A 17,379-nucleotide genomic window follows, 5' to 3' on the forward strand; every position below is an offset into this window, starting at 1 on the left:
AAATGTTTTGGTCTAGGGTAATGAAAAACTTATGGAAATATTTGATTGTAACAATGGTTGTAAATATTGTGAATGTAATTAAAACCACCAAATTATCCACTTAAAAATCGTTAAAGTGAGCAAGGTATGGAGATGCACACCTATAATTCCTGGAAGCTGAGGCAAGAGGATCATAACTTCAAGCCCAGCCTGAGTAATTTAGCAACTTGATGAGATCTCAAAATAAAAGGGCTGGGGATATAGCTCAGTGTGAAGGTCCTGAATGCAACTCCCAGTATCACAAAGGAAAAAGAATTACATTATTAAAAAGTCAGAACAGTAGACTTTAGCTGGGGATACAGCTCAGCAACACAGCCTGGCAAACCTGAAGTCCTGAGTTCAATCCCACATACCAACTCCCTCCTAAAGAAAACCCCAAAAAACAACAAAAAACCCCCAGTAGACTTTAAATGTACTATTTTACAATTTCTAAAAAAATCAACAATGTAGGAGCTGCTGTGTAGCTGTGTTAGAGCGCTGGCTAGCATGCACAAGCCTCCAGCTTCAATTTCCAGCACTGCCTCCCAAAAGTAGTATGCATAAAACCACTGAACTGGGGCTAGGGATTTAGCTCAGCGGCATAAGCGCCTGCCTTGCAAGCCGGCAGTCGTGAGTTCGATCCCCGGTACCGATAAAAAGGAAAAAGACAAAAAAAAAAAACCAAAAAACCACTGAACTGTATACTTAAGTGGGTGAATTATGTTATACATATTTTAACTCAATAAAGCAGTTTATCATTTCCTTTTGGGGCCACTACATCAGAGGGAGAAAATAAACAGGTAGAAGAAGTGATTTGTATGAAGTGACACTAGGTGAGGTCTCCCATGACACACAAGCGCCCAACAGCTGATCTCTAGGAATCAGTCCAGTAGCCTGTAGCTACCTCCCTCCCCTCCTCTGATCTTATAGTCTCCTGAGGCAAGCAGAGTCATTAGTCCAACTTCATAAAGATTAATTATGTTTCAATTAATCCTACAATCCCTGTACCTGGGAGGCTGAGACAGGAGGATTGCTTTCAGTTCAAGGTTATCCTAAACTACACAGTGAGTTCTAGGCCAGCCTAAACTACACAGTGAGATCTTGCCCCCACCCCCCGAAAAAAAGCCAGACATGGTGGCACAAGTTTGAGGCCACCCTGGGCTACAATTTATGTGAACTCATAAATTCACAATTTGTGAGTTCAATGCCACCCTGGGTTAATTAGTGAGACCCTGTCTCAAAAAACAAAACAAAACCCCAAATAAAGAAATACACTGAGGTAAACAAGCTGAGGTGGCTGCCCACCTCACCCAGGTAGCAGATCAGCGGGCTGCACAGGGCCTCATCAGGCTAGTGACGTCCAATGCGGCAGCTGTGGGGGCTCTGTGACCATGGGTAGTAGAAGTGTTGCACCAATCCAGGGGAAAATGGAAGGACCATGTCTCACAAAAAATACAAAGTTCAGCCTGACGATGAACACCACTGGTGAAAATGATGCCTGGTGACAGGCAGGAAAACCAGGAAGCAGCTGTGCAGAGGGCCCAGGAGTGTCTGTGACTGACCAAGAGATCACAGGCAGGGAGGCCCTGTGACTCAGCAGGAGTCGAAACCTAACACTCAGCCCAGGCCACCTCAGGACGGGGCCTGAGACCAAAACACGCGGGTGTAACCCAACACATGTAGCATGTGCTTCCCCTTGGACCCCCACAGCTCTATACACTGGCTGCAGGCAGCATAGCCACAACTACACTGAGCATACAGGTTTGTTTAGTTTAGTTTTGTTTTATTTTATTTTGCTTTCATTGTTGCTGTGGTTTTCATCTGGGATAGGATTTCACTATGTAGACTGGCCTTGAACTCACTCTGTAGCTCAGTCTGGCCTCAAACTCACAGTGAACCTCCTTGCCTCAGCCTCCTGAGCACTGGGATTTCAGACATGCAGCATCATGCCTGGCTTAGCACAGTTTTATTTTTTGTTTGTTTTTTGAGACAGGGTCTCTTTATGTAGGCTCGCACTTGTATAAACCCTCCTGCCTCAGTCTGCCAAGTGTTGGGATTACAAGTGTACACCACCATGCCCAGCTACTGAGCACAGCTTTAAATGCACCCAGAAGGAATCACAGCTCTTTGGGTAAGTGGCTATTCAGAGCTGGATCTTACCACAGGGCCAGAAAGGAGGAAAGCACTACAGACATGTTAGAGGTGTACGCAAGGGACAGGAACAGCTTGACGGCCTCCTGCTGGCCAGATCCAGGCAGGCTGAGATAAACAGAGACTGTAATAATGAAACAGGTTCCAATGCACTGGGACACACAGTGATGGAACAGAGGGGTGAGTGTGATCCCTCCTGCACGTGAGGTTGCAGGCGTGAAAGACTCTGATGCACTAGAAACATCAAGTGCTGTCAAGGCTAGTGGCATAGGCAGGATTTCCTAGAGACTCTGAGAACCTCCCACAAAGCACAGATAATTGGGAAGGAGTCTCTGAGGGTGTAGATGGTGTCACAACTATCAAGTGCTGGAGGTAAACTGTAGTCAACTGCCAGCAGTTGAAGGAAAACACATGCCATATCTGCCACTTGCCACTAACTGGGAGGACACACGTGCCCCCAAGGTGTCCTGCAGTCACCAATCTGACCTGAAGACCAGGTGCTCAGGACAGCTGGCCAGCATGGAGCTGGGCATTTGGCAGAAGCTGACCTCTGAGCCACAGACCCTGGAAAGCCTCATGGTTCCCAGGATGGAAAGGCATGTAGATTTACTCCCAGCCTAAATTATTCAAAAGAAAAGGGAATGCGCCTCTTTAACAAGCCATGGCTTTATGAAGCAAGGTTAACAATTTCACTTGATTCAGTGGAATATTATAAACTCTCTGGGGCCCATTTGAGGACTTCTACTTCAGGCACAAGGTGACGACTCAGCATTTTTTATATTATTTAGAGAATAAAATTAACCCTCACAGGCCCAGGTTGCTGCCTCCCCTCCCACTGGATCTGGCCGGCTCAGCGCTTTCCCCATATATAATTACAAGCTGCTATCCATCATGCAGCAGCAACGCAGCGCTGACACGTGGAAAGGGACACAGTAAGCACTTCCACTAATAGAAGCAAGATTTAAATATCGCTTTGATATTTTCATTTAAATTGGAATATTTTATGATAATCATCTATGCCCTCCATGGGCATCTGCCCCCACCTGGACCAGGGCCTGGAGCTACTTATCTAGGCCCACCTCCAGGAGGGGCTTCCCTGCCAGGCCTGGTGCCCTTCCAGGTAAATGTCAGCTCTGTAGGCCCCCACACCTCCTGCAGCCAGTGCAGTTCTACAGCAGAGTCAGGCTGGCTCCCAGCACCCTCAGTATTTGTCTCAGAAGGGGGCGCCATGGCTACATTGGTGGGTGGGTAGAATGAGAGGAGGTAAGGTAAAAGCTGGACCAGAAAGTACAGGATTGCTTCTGGGTGGTACCTACAGTATGAAGCCAGTGACAGAGGGCGTGGTGTCCTAGTGACCCCAACTTCACTGGGGATTTCCCCTCTAGCCTGTAGGCCTGAGGCAGGGCCAACCTTCCTGAGATTTTATAGCTGAAGGGGCAGCAGTGAGTCTAGCTGTGGAGCCTGAAAATATGCATGATGACTCTGTTTCAGGCCAGCACCACAGAGCCCTCTTAGAGCCCTCTTAGAGCATGTCTACCCTCACCCTTGCCACGAGCCCGAGGGTGGAAGCACAGGTATGGAGGATTGTGGGAAGAGGGTTCCCACAGGGCCTAGCCAACAGGTGAGATGGTGTGAGGGATACGGCAAGTTGGCTGCACTTTGAGCATAGATACAGCCCTCCTGTTTGGGTCCCTGACACGCTATTGGCCCTAGGTGTTTCCAGTGGGCTCTAGCTGCTATACAAGACACTTCTGGCCTCAGTGTGGCTCCTCGGTCCCAAATAAGTGGGAGTAGATCATACGTCTACCACCTGCCATCCCAGGGAAGCCACTGACTCCACATCCATCCACAGCCCTGTGATTCTCAAGATCTCTGATGTCCCCTTCACCCCACAGCAGTCTCTTGGGGATGTTGCTGGCCCAGCCATCACTCTATCCCTACTGTGCACCCTTGATGCCCTGGGGGACACAGGTCCTCTTGGACACACTTTTCCTCAAACTCCACTCTGCCCTGGTGCTGTGTGACGTTGGGCAAGTTGTTAGACCTCTGTATTACCTATAAGGTGGACGTAATGACAGTGACCACCTCAGGGCTATGGACGAGCCACATGACCACCACAGAAGATGCTGGGAATGTTGAAGAAGATCAGGCTGCAGGTAGCTAAAGTTACTCATGCATACCTGTACACTCACCCACAGCCCCTCACCTTGGCACCCAGCGGGCAGTAGCCTTTGAGGAAGTCACTGCAGACCTCGGCCTTGCGGGACACATACACATGGCTATAGGGGCAGTTGCTGTTGTTGCAAATTCCCTTTAAGAAGTAGGAGCACACAGGCATCTGTAGGAGGAAGGGAGAGTAAAAGTGAGGAGAGTGGATCCTACTCCAAAGGCCCCATCCAGGGCCTCACAGCTGGATGTAAGCCACAAAGACTCTGCTTAGAGACTCTTACAAGGCCCTCTTGAGAAATGAATGCACTGTGATGGTCAGCAGGAGCTGAGTGGCAGGGGTTACTGCACAGTCAGGTGGCCAGCATGGCTGCCTTTACTCTGCCCAGATAAGGACACTACAGCTGAGCAGACTACAGCAAGGGCTTGGACCCAGGTGGGCAATGCCTGGTCTCTCACATTTTCTGAGCTTGCCTAGCATCTGGGCTAGGAGCTGAGGTAAGACAGCTGCTGGAAGCCCTCAGCATCACACTGTCCCTGGGGCCAGCATGTGTGATACAGCCTTGGGGCTGGACACCCAGCCAAGGAGTCTGTGGTCACCTGACACACGTGCCTTGGAACAGGTTGGGTCTGGCACTGACCACAGGGTCAGCAGGAAGGGTCTGAGAAGACCCAGGGGCCTGAGGCAGTGTGTGTGATCCACCCTCACTGCTACTGACAGAAATGGGCAGGCATGTGACCTAGCAGCTCAATGCCCCGCTTCACTTCCAGCACAGAGTCAGGTAACTGGGGCTGTGATCACCACTTGCTATCAGCCTCTGGACCAGCACGGGAAAGAGATACAACCTGCCCTGCCCAGCTTGGCAAAACTCAGGCCTAAGACATAGGTACTGGGCTAGGGCCACCAAGAAAGGAAATAAGCAGGGGCAGACCATGTGTGTTTTTGTGGGGACGGGTCTCTACATTTTCCAAGTAACTTATCTTCCTGCTTCTCCTGTGGACCAGCCCCCTTTCCCTCCTGGGCTGCCCAGGAAATGGGGCAGTGTCACTGTCCAGACTCAGGTGAGTCAACACGTAGCCACAGAGGGCATCCCCTGGGGTCCCTCCTGCTATGTCTTGTGTCAGACCCTAGCCCCTCAGGTTCCCGGTGGCCACAATGTGGTTCCAGGCCAGCTGGGGGCTGTTCAGCAGAGAGCCAACAGTGGGAAGGGTAAGCACTCCAGGGTCCTGGAACTAAGAGGATGTAAAAAGCAGTCACTTTTCTAGAATGAAGTGGGGAAAGGGAGAGGCAGGACCCTGTCTGAGGCTAAGGAGGAAGGAGAAGCCACACAGGAGCCCTGAAACTGAGAGGGAAGGAGGGAGAAATCAAAGAAACAAAGGGTGATTTACCGAGCAAGAGTTTATTTTTAATTGTCTTTTAACTGCAGCCGCAGAGGGAAGAGGGGCTGGGGGCCCCATTTGGGGATGGTGGTAGTGTGGCTGTAGACAATTCCCTTAATGTGGTTTTTGATATAGAGCCCAAATTAGCTCTAATAAAAAGGGATAATAAAGCCAACTCTTAACACCAAGCAGAGCTCCTCCTGGCTGTCAGAGTGGGGCCGTTACCAAGAGGAAACTGCATTCTCATTTCAATTAACCTTGTTTGCACCCCGCCACGTCCACACAAATAACAATAACATTAATTCAGGGCGCTGGCGCGGGCCCACATATCAGACAGCTTGGAGTGTGTGCCGGCTTTGGAGCTGGCGCTTAATGAACCCGAAACTCGACGTGAATTTCCAAATTGCTCACGACAGAGTTTCGAAGCTCGATTAGGAAGAAAAATGCTGATTCTCTCCAAGCTCCTCAAGGGGAAAAGCTGTCAGAACAGCAGTGGGCCTCGCCCACACCACCTCCCTCACACTGTAGCTGCACACTGGCTCTTCCCCTCAGCTGCCATGTTCAAAGGGGCCAGCAGGGCGGCCTTGTGTATGGGGTAAGGCCTCCAGGTGTCCTGCAGGCTCTGTGTGTCCAGCCAGCACTGAGCCCAGCCCTTAGCACTCTCAGCCCTTTCCTCCAGGGCTCACCTCCCTGCTGCCCCATCCACTCTACCGAGGAGAGCCTTTGGCCCCCATAGAATCACATCTTGGCCAAGCCTAGGCCTGAGGAGCCAGGTGAGGCCTCAGCCCTGTGCCCAGGAGGTACCTGTAGGGTAGCCTTCCCCTGTGTATGTCATGGGGGTATAAGGAAGGTGGGTCTTGTAAGGTTGGGTACTGGGGAATAGAAAAGAGAGACCCTTCTGTGTGGTGAGAGATCACAGTGATACTACCCAGACACAGAGGTAGAGAGGTGAGAGGCAAGGGACACTGGCAGCAGAGGCTGCCATCTCTAGCCCAGAGAAAACCAAAAGTGTCTGGGGAAGGGAGCCTGCTGGCCAGGTGACACTCACCTTATCCTTGGATACGTGGTGGGAGAAGGGGCAGGTCCCATCTGTCTTCTTGCACGTGCCCCGAAGAAACCTGCAGTCCAGGATACATGGGTATGGGGAGGGTTGCTAGGATGGTGTCAGCCCCTCCCTCATCCCCTAAATCATGCAGCAAGACTAGGCAGGGCACCTGGTACACACAGCAACCTTTTCAGGGTCGTGGATGTATGGGCAGAGCTCACCACGGTTGCACCTGCCGAAGCGGTTGTAGTACATACAATATTCCTTTCTCTTCTCCTTTTTCTGCCTAGCCTGCCGGATGATGGCCAGGCTGCGCTGAACGGCCCGGCTGCAGACAGGAAGAATTAAATGAGCCCAAGGAGGATAAGGTAGCCCCCATATCCAGCCCCAGGGGACGCACCTGGCCAAGGAGCGGCTGCAGTTGCTGGCAGGGTCCAATCGGCCTATAGCAGAAAGAGGTGGGGATACATCAAGCAAAGCCTAGTATGCAGCCCTGCCCAACTTCCCCTGAACCCTGAGCTAAGCCTCATACCCTTTCCCCACTGACCCATCTGACTAAGGCCCCCTGGGGGTCCCCAACACTCTGCAAATCATTACTACCTCCTTTGGGGCACAGCTCCAGCATTTCGTACTATAAACATAAAACACTGGGTCCCAGGTCTGGCATTGCTCAAGGGTGGGACAGTACAAGATTCCTGTTGGTACCCTCTGAGTCAGTATGCCCGGCAGCCCCTGAAAGGCAGTGGCTATTCAAGAATGACTGAGGTGGCCAGTTGGCTCCTGCTGACTCCAGCTAGCTGGACAGTGAGTGGATCTCCCTACCTACTGGCTCCTGATCTCCCTGGGTTCCATGGACAACTGGGTTGTTCATGGGGAAGGACCTTAGGCTGAGGCAATGACTGGCCAGCGGATGTCTCTCTAGGCTCTGTCCTCAGCCTGGCCACCCAGGAAGATGTCTTGTGAATGGTGTTAATATCAGTGGTGGTGCCTCTCTTTGCCAGAGCCCAGAAGTGGGACAAGAAGAGGACCAGTACTGGAGGAGTTTACTTAGACCAAGATGGCAAATATGAGCCACACATGAATTGGCTTTGTAAGAGAAGAGCTTTAACACTTTTAAAGGATTGTACGGCTGGGGATGAGCTCAGTGGCACAGTGCCTGCCTGGCAAGGGAGGCCGCGTTTAATTCCTGATACAAAAAAAAAAAAAACAAAAAAAACAAACAAACAAACAAACAAAAAAAACCAAACCAACAAACATTAAAGTGTTACAAAATGAAATCAAAAGAAAACTACACAACAGAGAAGAATATGGTGACAAAGCCTGAAATGCAGGCTGTGGTTCTGGCTGGTGCCTTGTGAACATGGGGTCTGCTCAGGTCTTTCCGAGGTAATCAATGTGGTATGAAGAGGATGGCTCCTCAAGACTCAGGGCCCATGTAGCAGGGGCAGGCACTTGCAGGGAGGGCCTAGACTGAGCTTATCTCAACTACATCCCTAGCCCCTATAATTCTATCTTGAAATAACATCTTGTTAAATTGTTTTCGGGCTGGCTTCAAACTCTTGATCATCCAGCCTTAGCTTCCCAAGGAAATGGAATCACAGGCATGTGCCACTGTGCCTGGCCAGCTACCTGTTTTTTCTATTTTTTTTTTTTTTTTTTCTCTCAGTACCAGGGATCGAACTCACGACTACCTGCTTGCAAGGCAGGTGCTTATGCCGCTAAGCTAAACCCCCAGCCGCGCCCCCTTCTTTTTCAGCTACCTGCTTTTTAAAGGCACAGGCCAGCCCTGGGCTTTTGGGCAGAGCAGGGCAGGGCCTGCTCAAGCTTGCTTCCCTGTCTTCCTCAAATACGCACATGACCTTCCCAGACCAGGTCCAATTTCCTACAGAGCAGCTGCTGAAATGAATACGGCGCCAGGAGGCAAAAATGACATCACTCAGAAATTCTGAGGACCTGAGGTGATGACAACGCTATCCAGATTTTAAAAAGGGATATTCCAAAATGCTTGGCTCTAAAGACCACATAGTCTTCTTGCATGTGCCCCGAAGAAACCTGCAGTCCAGGATACATGGGTATGGGGAGGGTTGTTAGTGTGTTAAAAATGCACATATCTGGTTGCTGCCCTGGGGCAGCTTTCTCAATCAGTGCCCTCAAGGTATCTGTTAGCTGTCCTCATTGGCCCTCACTCCCCAAGATCTGCACAGCCCATAGCCTGTCTAGATCCTAACTCCTTCTAGTGGCACAGACTGGAAGCTCAGCTCCTCCCCAGGGAGGGCTAGGCAGTGCCACATGATGGCACCTCCGGGATACTGGACCCAACACAAGATCAGTACCCACTAGACAGGAACGGCCTACTATCCTGAGTTTCAGGGAATAGCATGAGGCTGTGCTGGACAAGGCGGGAGGACAGACACTGCCCTCCTGGAGTTCCCTGTGTCCCTCTGGTCAGCCGTCACCCTCACTCTGCCTCAGTGTCTTCATGATCAAAGAGTACCTCCAGGGCTGAGCAGTGAGACCCTGCAGAAAGGAAGTGCTCACTGTTGGGCAGCTGAACCCTGTTCCCCTAGCCCAGCAACAGGTAGGCGTTGATAATGGTACCCTGGGGTGGAGATGGGGTACTGAGGGCATAAGCAGAAACATGGGAACAGAGTAGGGAGTCAGCAAGATCGAAAGAAGTCAAAAGAGTCTTACAGGGACAAGAAGGAGGGCCTATGGTTGCTTCTGTTCTTGCTGGGGACACCTGTCCACAGGGTGGCAGTGGAACCCTGTCCAGGTGGCCTGGATGCGCCCTTGCACCTGCCAACCTTAGCTACAAGTGACATGTGATTTGATAATCTGACAGTGTATGCTGGTTCCTGGGCTGTCACTCAGGCTGCCAGTGACACTGGTGCCATCTGCTCTGGTCAGGGACACACAAGCATCATACACTGCCTATCAGGACCTGAAGAGGATGGTTTTCTCCTCTTTCCACTTTCTGCTTTTAAAAACATGCCAGCATGGGGTTCACAGTAGGAGTTTTGACAAGAACTAGAGGCACCTTTCCAAATGCTTTGCAATGTTAAAAATGCACATAAAGTAGCTGGCTTGGAGGAGGCAAGGGAGGTGCAAAGAGCTTGTCTAATCAACCTGACCTCGGAGCACAAGGTGCTGCCTTACTTCCTAGGTGCTTCCTGAAATAGATGCTGGCTCCCTGCTGCCCCATCTGCTTCACTGTGCCCCCACCTGCTCAGTGGTCCTCTAAAGGCAGCCTTGGGGCAAACAGTTCATCTCCTAAACTCAAGAGGCTCCTCAGTCCCTGGTTCTTGCTCAGGTCCACCCAGCAGGAGCATGTCCCTGACATGCTCCCAGGGAGTCAAAACAGGGGCCATCTCAGTTGAGAGTCCATTAGGCCCTGCCAGGGCACAGTACACATAATCTCACTCTGACAAAAATGGCAGAGGGAGGCATCCAGGGATGGAGCCTCAGTGACCCAGAGCTCTGGCTTCGATAGCGTACCTGATAAGGCCTCCCTCATGCGCCCTTCTGTGTGACTTTATGGCACCCCAGCAGGGGAGTCTAGAGACCAGATTCACAAGAAGATGCGACAGCTGGTCGTGGCAGAGAGGGGACCACAGCCCACCTCTTCCTTATTCAGCTCTGAGGCCCTGGGGACTCAGAACAAGCAGAGCTAGTTCTACAGCCAGGATCAGGGCAGGTAGCTCTGCTGGCAGACTTGGGACTCCTGACCACCACAGGAACTGGCAGGCCATCAGCTGAAGGTACAGGTCCAAAGCCTAAGGATGTAGAGGAGAAGGGTCCATGGGGATGCTTTGAGCAGCAGGTGGACCTGGGAGGGAGGGGTTTAGTTTCAGGATTGCTGAGACTCTGTCTTCAAGAGTGTGGAGGAGCAGCCAGAAGAGGGGTTAGAGCTTTTTCCTCCCAAGGTAGGCTTCATTTTCTTACAGAAGTCAAAGTACTGCTGATGCCAGGGGAGGAAATTTATTTCTTTAATTATAATTCATCTAAGTAGGCTAGTCAGCAGCAGCCCACAGCTCAGAGCAATCCACCTTCCTCTGAGTGAAGTGGGGCCACAAAGGAGGTCTGGGCAGCTGCAGTCAGGTCCATTCAGCTCACCTATTGACTAGACCACCTCCTAAGGCTCAGTACCTGACTACATGCCCCACATCTCCTCCCTGAGAAGGGAAGGATTAAGTCCCACTGAAGCATTGAATCCCACAGCGGCAGCTGAAGCTGGTTTGGCAAGAGTGAAGAGGCCTCAGGACCCCTGCTGCCCTCTCTGGGACTGAGCACCAAGGCTGGCTTTTGGGTGGTTGCCCCTAATGGAGTGTGAGGTACCTGAAGGGGCTAGGGATTCGCTGTCAGCCAGCTTCAAAGGTCAAGGGTGGTGCTGAGGTGGGGGCCAGTGGGCAAGGGATGGACAGTCTACAGTGTCATGACATCAGGAGCCCTGTATCTGCCAGGTTCTGCCACATGTGCAAACGGGAACATTCTGCAAAGCTCAGCACTGGGTTCCAGGTGTCCCAGTGCAGGGAGGCAGTTTCCCAAGGAGTGACAGCCCAGCCTGCCCTGTTCCCTCACAGGCTCAGAGCAGCAGGCTGACTTTCCCCAGCCATCCTTCAGTGGAGGGTGCTATGCTGGTAAAGAGATCAAATCCAAACTGCCAGCCACCCTGTTGGCCTCAATCTCTCACCCCATCTCCTGTGGACATGAGGGTATTTGAAGAGCTGGTGTGGTGGGCACAGCTCCATCTCACCCAGCCCAGCATACGTGAACAGCAGGACCTACTCAGAGAAGAATACAGCGGTATGAGGGGAGAAGCCACCAGCATGGGACCAGGTGCCACACTGGGAGTGGGGACACATCTGTCAGGAGGTGGTGGTCACTTGCAGGTGGATGTGGCTCTGGAGTCAGAAATGACCACAGTGGGGACCACAGGGCATTGAGTGGGCCTTCCCCTAACCCGAGGTGTCATACCCTGGGGCTTACGAGGCCCAGTCACTGACCCACACCTTGGGCCTACTACTCTAGCTCCTCACATGCCCTCAAGACCACTCACTGGGTGGAGCAGAAGAGGAGCTAGAGGCGTAAGATCACTGCAAAGCATGGATAGGGAAAAGGGACCTATGGGAGGGCAGAGCCCTGTGCCCAGTGCTGCTCTTAGAAACCCTATTCCTAAGACATCCTGCCTAAAAAAAAACGGCAGTGTGAAATTCATGGGTCCTGATAGGCCCTGGGATCACAGCCAGGTGGGGCAGCTGGAGGAGTCGGCCCGTGGGGAAGGACATCTCCCTGACCTCCGAAGACCTTGCCTGGAGCACTGCGCTCTACCCAATCCAGCCCCTTTAGTAGGTGGATGGGGTGGCTGGATGCAACTGGGCCTCCTCTACTTACACCACCACCTACAATCTTGCCTTTTTTTCCCCTTTGGACAAGGAAGGGGATAAAATTGGACTGAAACCAAAATATTTTTCTAGTTAATTTGTACAATAAGCGCATCCAAGGCATTTCCTTCTCCTCAGCCCGTTTCCCCTGCCGTGCAGGCCTGTGGTGGTGGCAGCGACTGCCTCTAGACACAGTTGTCGAGGCATCACCAATGCGATTAGGGCACCACGGTCTCAGGTGTTCGCTCGCCCGGGCGTGTTTGCCATACCTGGCTCATCCTTTATCCAGGAGCAAAACACAGGCACTCCATTCCGCCCCCCCATAGAAAATAGGGGGCTGCTCAGGCAAGCGAGAGACAGGCACCATGTGAGCCTTCCCAGGGGACGGTGGGCAGAAGGCCTGCCAGCACCCTCCTTGCTCTGGCTGCCCTGTTGACCTCAATAGAGATTGCTACCAAAGCTGTGTGTGTCTCCAGGAGTAAAATTAATTCCCAGACTGGGATGTTACCCATGAGCAAGCACTCCTTTGACTTCCTGGAAACCCCAGGCCCCTGACCTTGTCACTGTGTCCCCTTTGTAAGGAAAAGCCTGAAGCCAAGGCCTGGGAAAGCCTCAATGTTAAGGCTTGCCATGCCTCACCACACAGTCTCCAGTATCCCACCTCACCTGAGCGGAGGAGGGTCCTGTTACCCCCATCACCCAGTCGGCTGGATGTCTTGGAGAGTTTGTTGGCTGACACCTTGTACAGAATTCCTCCAATACAGCGGTAGCCTTTGCTCCGCCATCGAGGAGAGCCAGATGTGGCTTTGCCACTCCCAGTGACAACTGGACGCAGGCGATTCAGCACTAGGGACCTGCAGAGACGGAAAAATGCCCATCAAACACGGCCCAGGATGAGCACTAGGTGTAGAACCCAGTCCAGGACACTGTCTAGGATACAAAGTAGCCAGGAAAGTCACTGGCTATCAGTCTAACCACCAAGAGACCTCTGTTCCCCACTTTTTTGCAGGGACACCAAAGAATGGGACATGAAGTCCCAGAGCAAGACAACATCCAAACCAGTGAGGAACCCCTGTGCTTACCAAGGGCCACAGCGAAGGAACAGTCTGCTTCAGCATGTACCCTTCTTTTGGACACAATCAACATGAACTAGCGTTGGCAGTGCCCTCCCAGGGATGGCTTCCTTGGACTGCAAGGGAGTGATAAGAAGTAGAGCAGGGCCCTGGCCCCTTGGATCTCTGCCAAGGCTGGTGGCCATCGCTAGACACTGTCCTCAGACGGCAGATGCCATGGGGTCAGCAGGGACCACCCCTTGTCCTGCCCACTTTCCTTTACTGCTCAGAGTGCTGCAAAGAGAGCATGCAGAAGACAGCCTAACAGACCCCAGCCAGACGCCAGCTGTGTCAGGGAACTATGGGGAGTGTGTGAGTTGTGGCACAGGACTAACACATGACAGCTCAAACAGGACAGCAGACCTAGGCTAGATAGATCTTGAGTCCCAGAGGCCCCCTAACGCTCCCTTCCTTATTCATGGGTCTGTCCTGCCAGAGCTCAGGCCAATTTGGGGAAAGGCCATGCCCAACTGTGATGTGGGCAGGCTGTCTCTAAGAGGGCTCAGTGCCTAGCACCAGGCACACACAGGGTCCACTATGGAGACCAGACCCTCAGGATGCATTTCAGCAGTAACTTGTTAATACAAGCTTAATTCCACATTCACTCAGAATCTGCTTACAACACTAGGGCCTCTGACTATATGTATTGCACCCAACTGGCAAACCTGGGTGCCAGTTGCCCATCATCAGGGTCCACAGCAGCCTCCACGTCAGCCCTGGACACAACTTTAGTGGGAAATGAAGGTAGCCGACCCTGGCCTGACAACAGGCCAGACCCTTCCTTCTGGATCCTCCAGCATGCCCCTTTTGGCCTTCACACCCATATAGCCCATCCAGGACTAGCACCAAGACCCCAAGTTCTGCCTGGAGCTAACCAGCCAATGCCACTGACAGATGCCCCCAGATCTGGGCTGCCAAGCAACAATAGATGGAGGCTCACTCCCTTGGCTGGAGAGGATACCTACAGCACTGCCTGTCAGAGCCAGCCTTGCACCCAGGGTAAGCCACCCAGAAAGCAGATCTTGGGGACAGCAGCCTTGCTCATGGAGTCATCTGTTCTCCCAGAATTCAGCACGACAGCCCCTCTGCCTCAGTTTCCATCTGCAAGTTGGGATAACTCGCCAGCCAGTGGCCACAGTGGGCCCATTAGTGAGATAATGTGAGCAAAGTGAGCTGGTCATTCAGGGGATTAAAGCTGCGGTGTAAGTACAAACACAGCGGCAGGGAAGCCACAGAAGGCACATAACCCAGTTTTCCTTAATTAAAATTCAAACTCACAAACACCAATCATAGAGGGAAAGAGTCCTGCCAAGGGGCCAGCTATGGTGAGCTGCCTGCCTGTCCCTTGGACCCACCTACTGCATGCTCCAGCAACCCCTTGAAGCATCTTGCTGGCCCCAACCATTTCCAGGGTAACTCAGTCAGGCTCAGGGGTCCAGGCTGTCATCTGGCCTTGGAACCTGCTCCTGTACCCTCAGTTTGCACTGGGATCAGGTTAGGGTGTGAGGAAGGGCCAGGCCACAAATGGTCTTCTTCTGAATCAGCCTCTCACTTACAGAACTCTGTCAGTCCTGCTCAGAGATGGTCTAGCTACACTGTGAGAGCTATGGCCAAGGCACAAAAGATTCTAAATTGACTCTAAGCCACAATCAAGAAGTTGGACCAGGGCAGTGGCTGCTTCAGCTTACTTGGCTTGAGGCCAAAAGGCTCCTGGGTCTGTCCCAGCCTGGCAGCCATAGCCGGCCCTCAGGGCCTGGGCTAGAGCAGTGCTGAGAGGTGAGATGGCCAGCCCTGTTTCTGCCTCACGAGGCCCTGCCCTAGCCCCAGGCAGACCTGTCCAGAGTGCCCCACCTCTGCTCATAGAGCAGCTGAGTCAGTCCCCAGCTTCCAGAAAGCAATGAGGGATAACAGGTGCCAGACCAGAGCCTAACTGCTCTCTGGGGACCAACCCTGCAAGAACTCACCTATGGGGGTAATTCTCTAATTGAGGACCCTCTCTGAGACCTCCTCCAAAGGTATCCTGGAGGGCTGAAAAATGCATCAAAGGGGCAGAGCTTGCTCCCTGCCCACCCTTCCCCAGTGTAAACCACACAGACACAGCAAGGATTAAAGCACTGTGATGTAGCTATAAGCCAGCAGGCTCCCCTGCCAAAACTGCAGAGAATACCTCCATTTCCATGAAGTTTCAGTCCATAAAGTCTGCCCCACTTGGTTCTACACTCGAGGAACCTCTGGCTGGAGCTAGCAAAGGACCAGAAGCCAGCAAGGGCTCAGGCTGAGGCCAATAAGCACACCCAGCTGCCTGTACTTGCAGGTGGAGAAGCCAGCTTCATTAAGGACTGATTTCTACCATGGCTTCATAAAGCTGAAAGGCTCCTGTTACACTTCTTCCCCAGAAAGTCTTGGTTATTCCACATGTTTATTCTTATGGATGATCATGAACAATCAATCTATCTCCTTGTCCCTTCCTAAAAACTCACTGCATTTTAATAGCAGAAATGGGACATCTGTGGTTCTACTTGAACAGGAGATGTGGCAGTTCCTCTGCTGATGTTCCAGGTATGCATGCACATATGCTTGTGGACCCCAAGATTGGGCAGTGGCCTCAGGGCCCAGGGCCTCTAGGGAATAGGGACAGGTACTGCCCCCATTGTTCGCTTACCCAAGGAACCTGGAAGCCTTGTGCAGCATCTGCATTTGGAATGCTGATTAGGGGAGAACTTGGGGAGAAACTCTGGGCCTGACCAGGGGAAGCGAAGGGGCCTGCCTTAAGATCATCCACCTGCCTCTCCCCTTGCCAATCCCTCCCGGGCCCTGCTGGCTTTGGAACGTGAGGCAGAAGGGCGCCAGGTGGGGCCTTGTAGCATTTCACTGCCATGGGTGTCACAGCACTCCAGTAAATTGTTACCCTAATGGAGAGGACAGCCTTTGGAAACGAACTGTACAGAGAAGAGGGGATAAAATTAATGAGATAATAGTGGGGCCAAGGACCCTGCGAGCGTCTGCCCTCACGGCACAGCTCTGTAATTCCTTTTCTGCAACGGGAGCCGCAGATCTAAAGGCTTCTCCCATCCGTCCAGCGGGCCCATGCCGCCAGGAAATTTCATTAACGCTGGAAAATAGGAAAGGTATTAAGCGTGGATAATGAAGGCCAGGGAGGGAACAGTGCCTTAAGATAGTCTTCTTTCTCGCCTTTGTAATGGGAGGCATGAACTTTCCCTTCAAATCCATTTCTAATCCATTTGAAATACTACAGCAAATTATCTTTCCTTCAGCCCGAAAGCGGCCAGCCAATTTACTCCGAATAGAAGTGACAATGCCCCAGGATTTATCACCATAACCTTGACTACACCAGGGTGAGGCTGGGCCTCCCCTCTCCCCCTGGGGGGACACAAAGGACAGGTGGGGGGAGATAACATTTTAAATGAGAAGCAGTGGTGATGGGGAGAAAGACACACACACACAACAAAAGTAAGTTCATTAAAAAAAAAAAAAAAGAAAAAAGCTGTGCATCCAGTACCTCAGTAGCAGCAGAAACTTCCAGAGATTGCCCAGAGAGGCAGCAAGAGCAGTCACAGGGTTGAGTTTGACTCTTCCCTACTTTTGACGGGTCTAGGGATGACAGAGAGGGGCTGTCTCTGAGGCTATGTTTTCCTAAGATACCCAAAACTGCATGGAGCAGGTCTGCCACTCTGGCTGGGCACAGCTATGGGCAGAGGCCCAATGTATGACTCCCACGTCCTCTAAGGGCACCTCAGTCAGGTCCACCACCATCAACTGTCTTGCATTTGAGTTCATTTGTTTATTGTCTTTTTGAGGCAGAGTTTTTGCTATGCAGCTCATGCTGGCTTTGAGCTCACTTTGTAGCCCAAACTGGTCTCCAACTCACAACAATCCTCCTGTCTCAGCCTCCCAAATACTGGGATTAAGGTGTGCACCACCATACCCAGCTTGCATTTGAGTTTAAAGGCTGACTCTGGACATCACGATCTGCCTCTCCTTGAGGGTGCTGCCATGGTAAAGTCAGTACAATTCCAACATGTGATGGCCAGGACCCACCCACCCAAGAGCCTGTCTCAGCATGGTTGCACTCCCCAGGTCCGTCACATAACATACACATACCACC

At 52.0% G+C, this 17,379-nt stretch overlaps 1 protein-coding gene across 4 annotated transcripts in view; it reads right to left on the bottom strand.

Moving 5' to 3' along the window:
* The window catches only part of Zc3h3 (zinc finger CCCH-type containing 3), a 90,246-nt gene that overhangs the window by 16,134 nt on the left and 56,733 nt on the right, over window positions 1–17,379 (bottom strand). For all 4 annotated transcript variants that reach the window (XM_003463670.5, XM_013145699.3, XM_063231175.1 and 1 more), the window contains exons 5-9: window positions 12,808–12,995; window positions 7,161–7,203; window positions 6,930–7,088; window positions 6,764–6,833; window positions 4,376–4,507 (exon numbers count right to left, since the gene is read on the bottom strand). In XM_003463670.5, the coding sequence (XP_003463718.1) occupies window positions 4,376–4,507; window positions 6,764–6,833; window positions 6,930–7,088; window positions 7,161–7,203; window positions 12,808–12,995 (592 nt within the window). The remainder of the gene's footprint in view (window positions 1–4,375; window positions 4,508–6,763; window positions 6,834–6,929; window positions 7,089–7,160; window positions 7,204–12,807; window positions 12,996–17,379) is intronic.

This window comes from Cavia porcellus, unplaced genomic scaffold (genome assembly GCF_034190915.1).
Source record: "Cavia porcellus strain 051 isolate PalLab524CR breed Dunkin Hartley unplaced genomic scaffold, mCavPor4.1 scaffold_19, whole genome shotgun sequence".
Classification (NCBI taxonomy): Eukaryota; Metazoa; Chordata; class Mammalia; order Rodentia; family Caviidae; genus Cavia; species Cavia porcellus.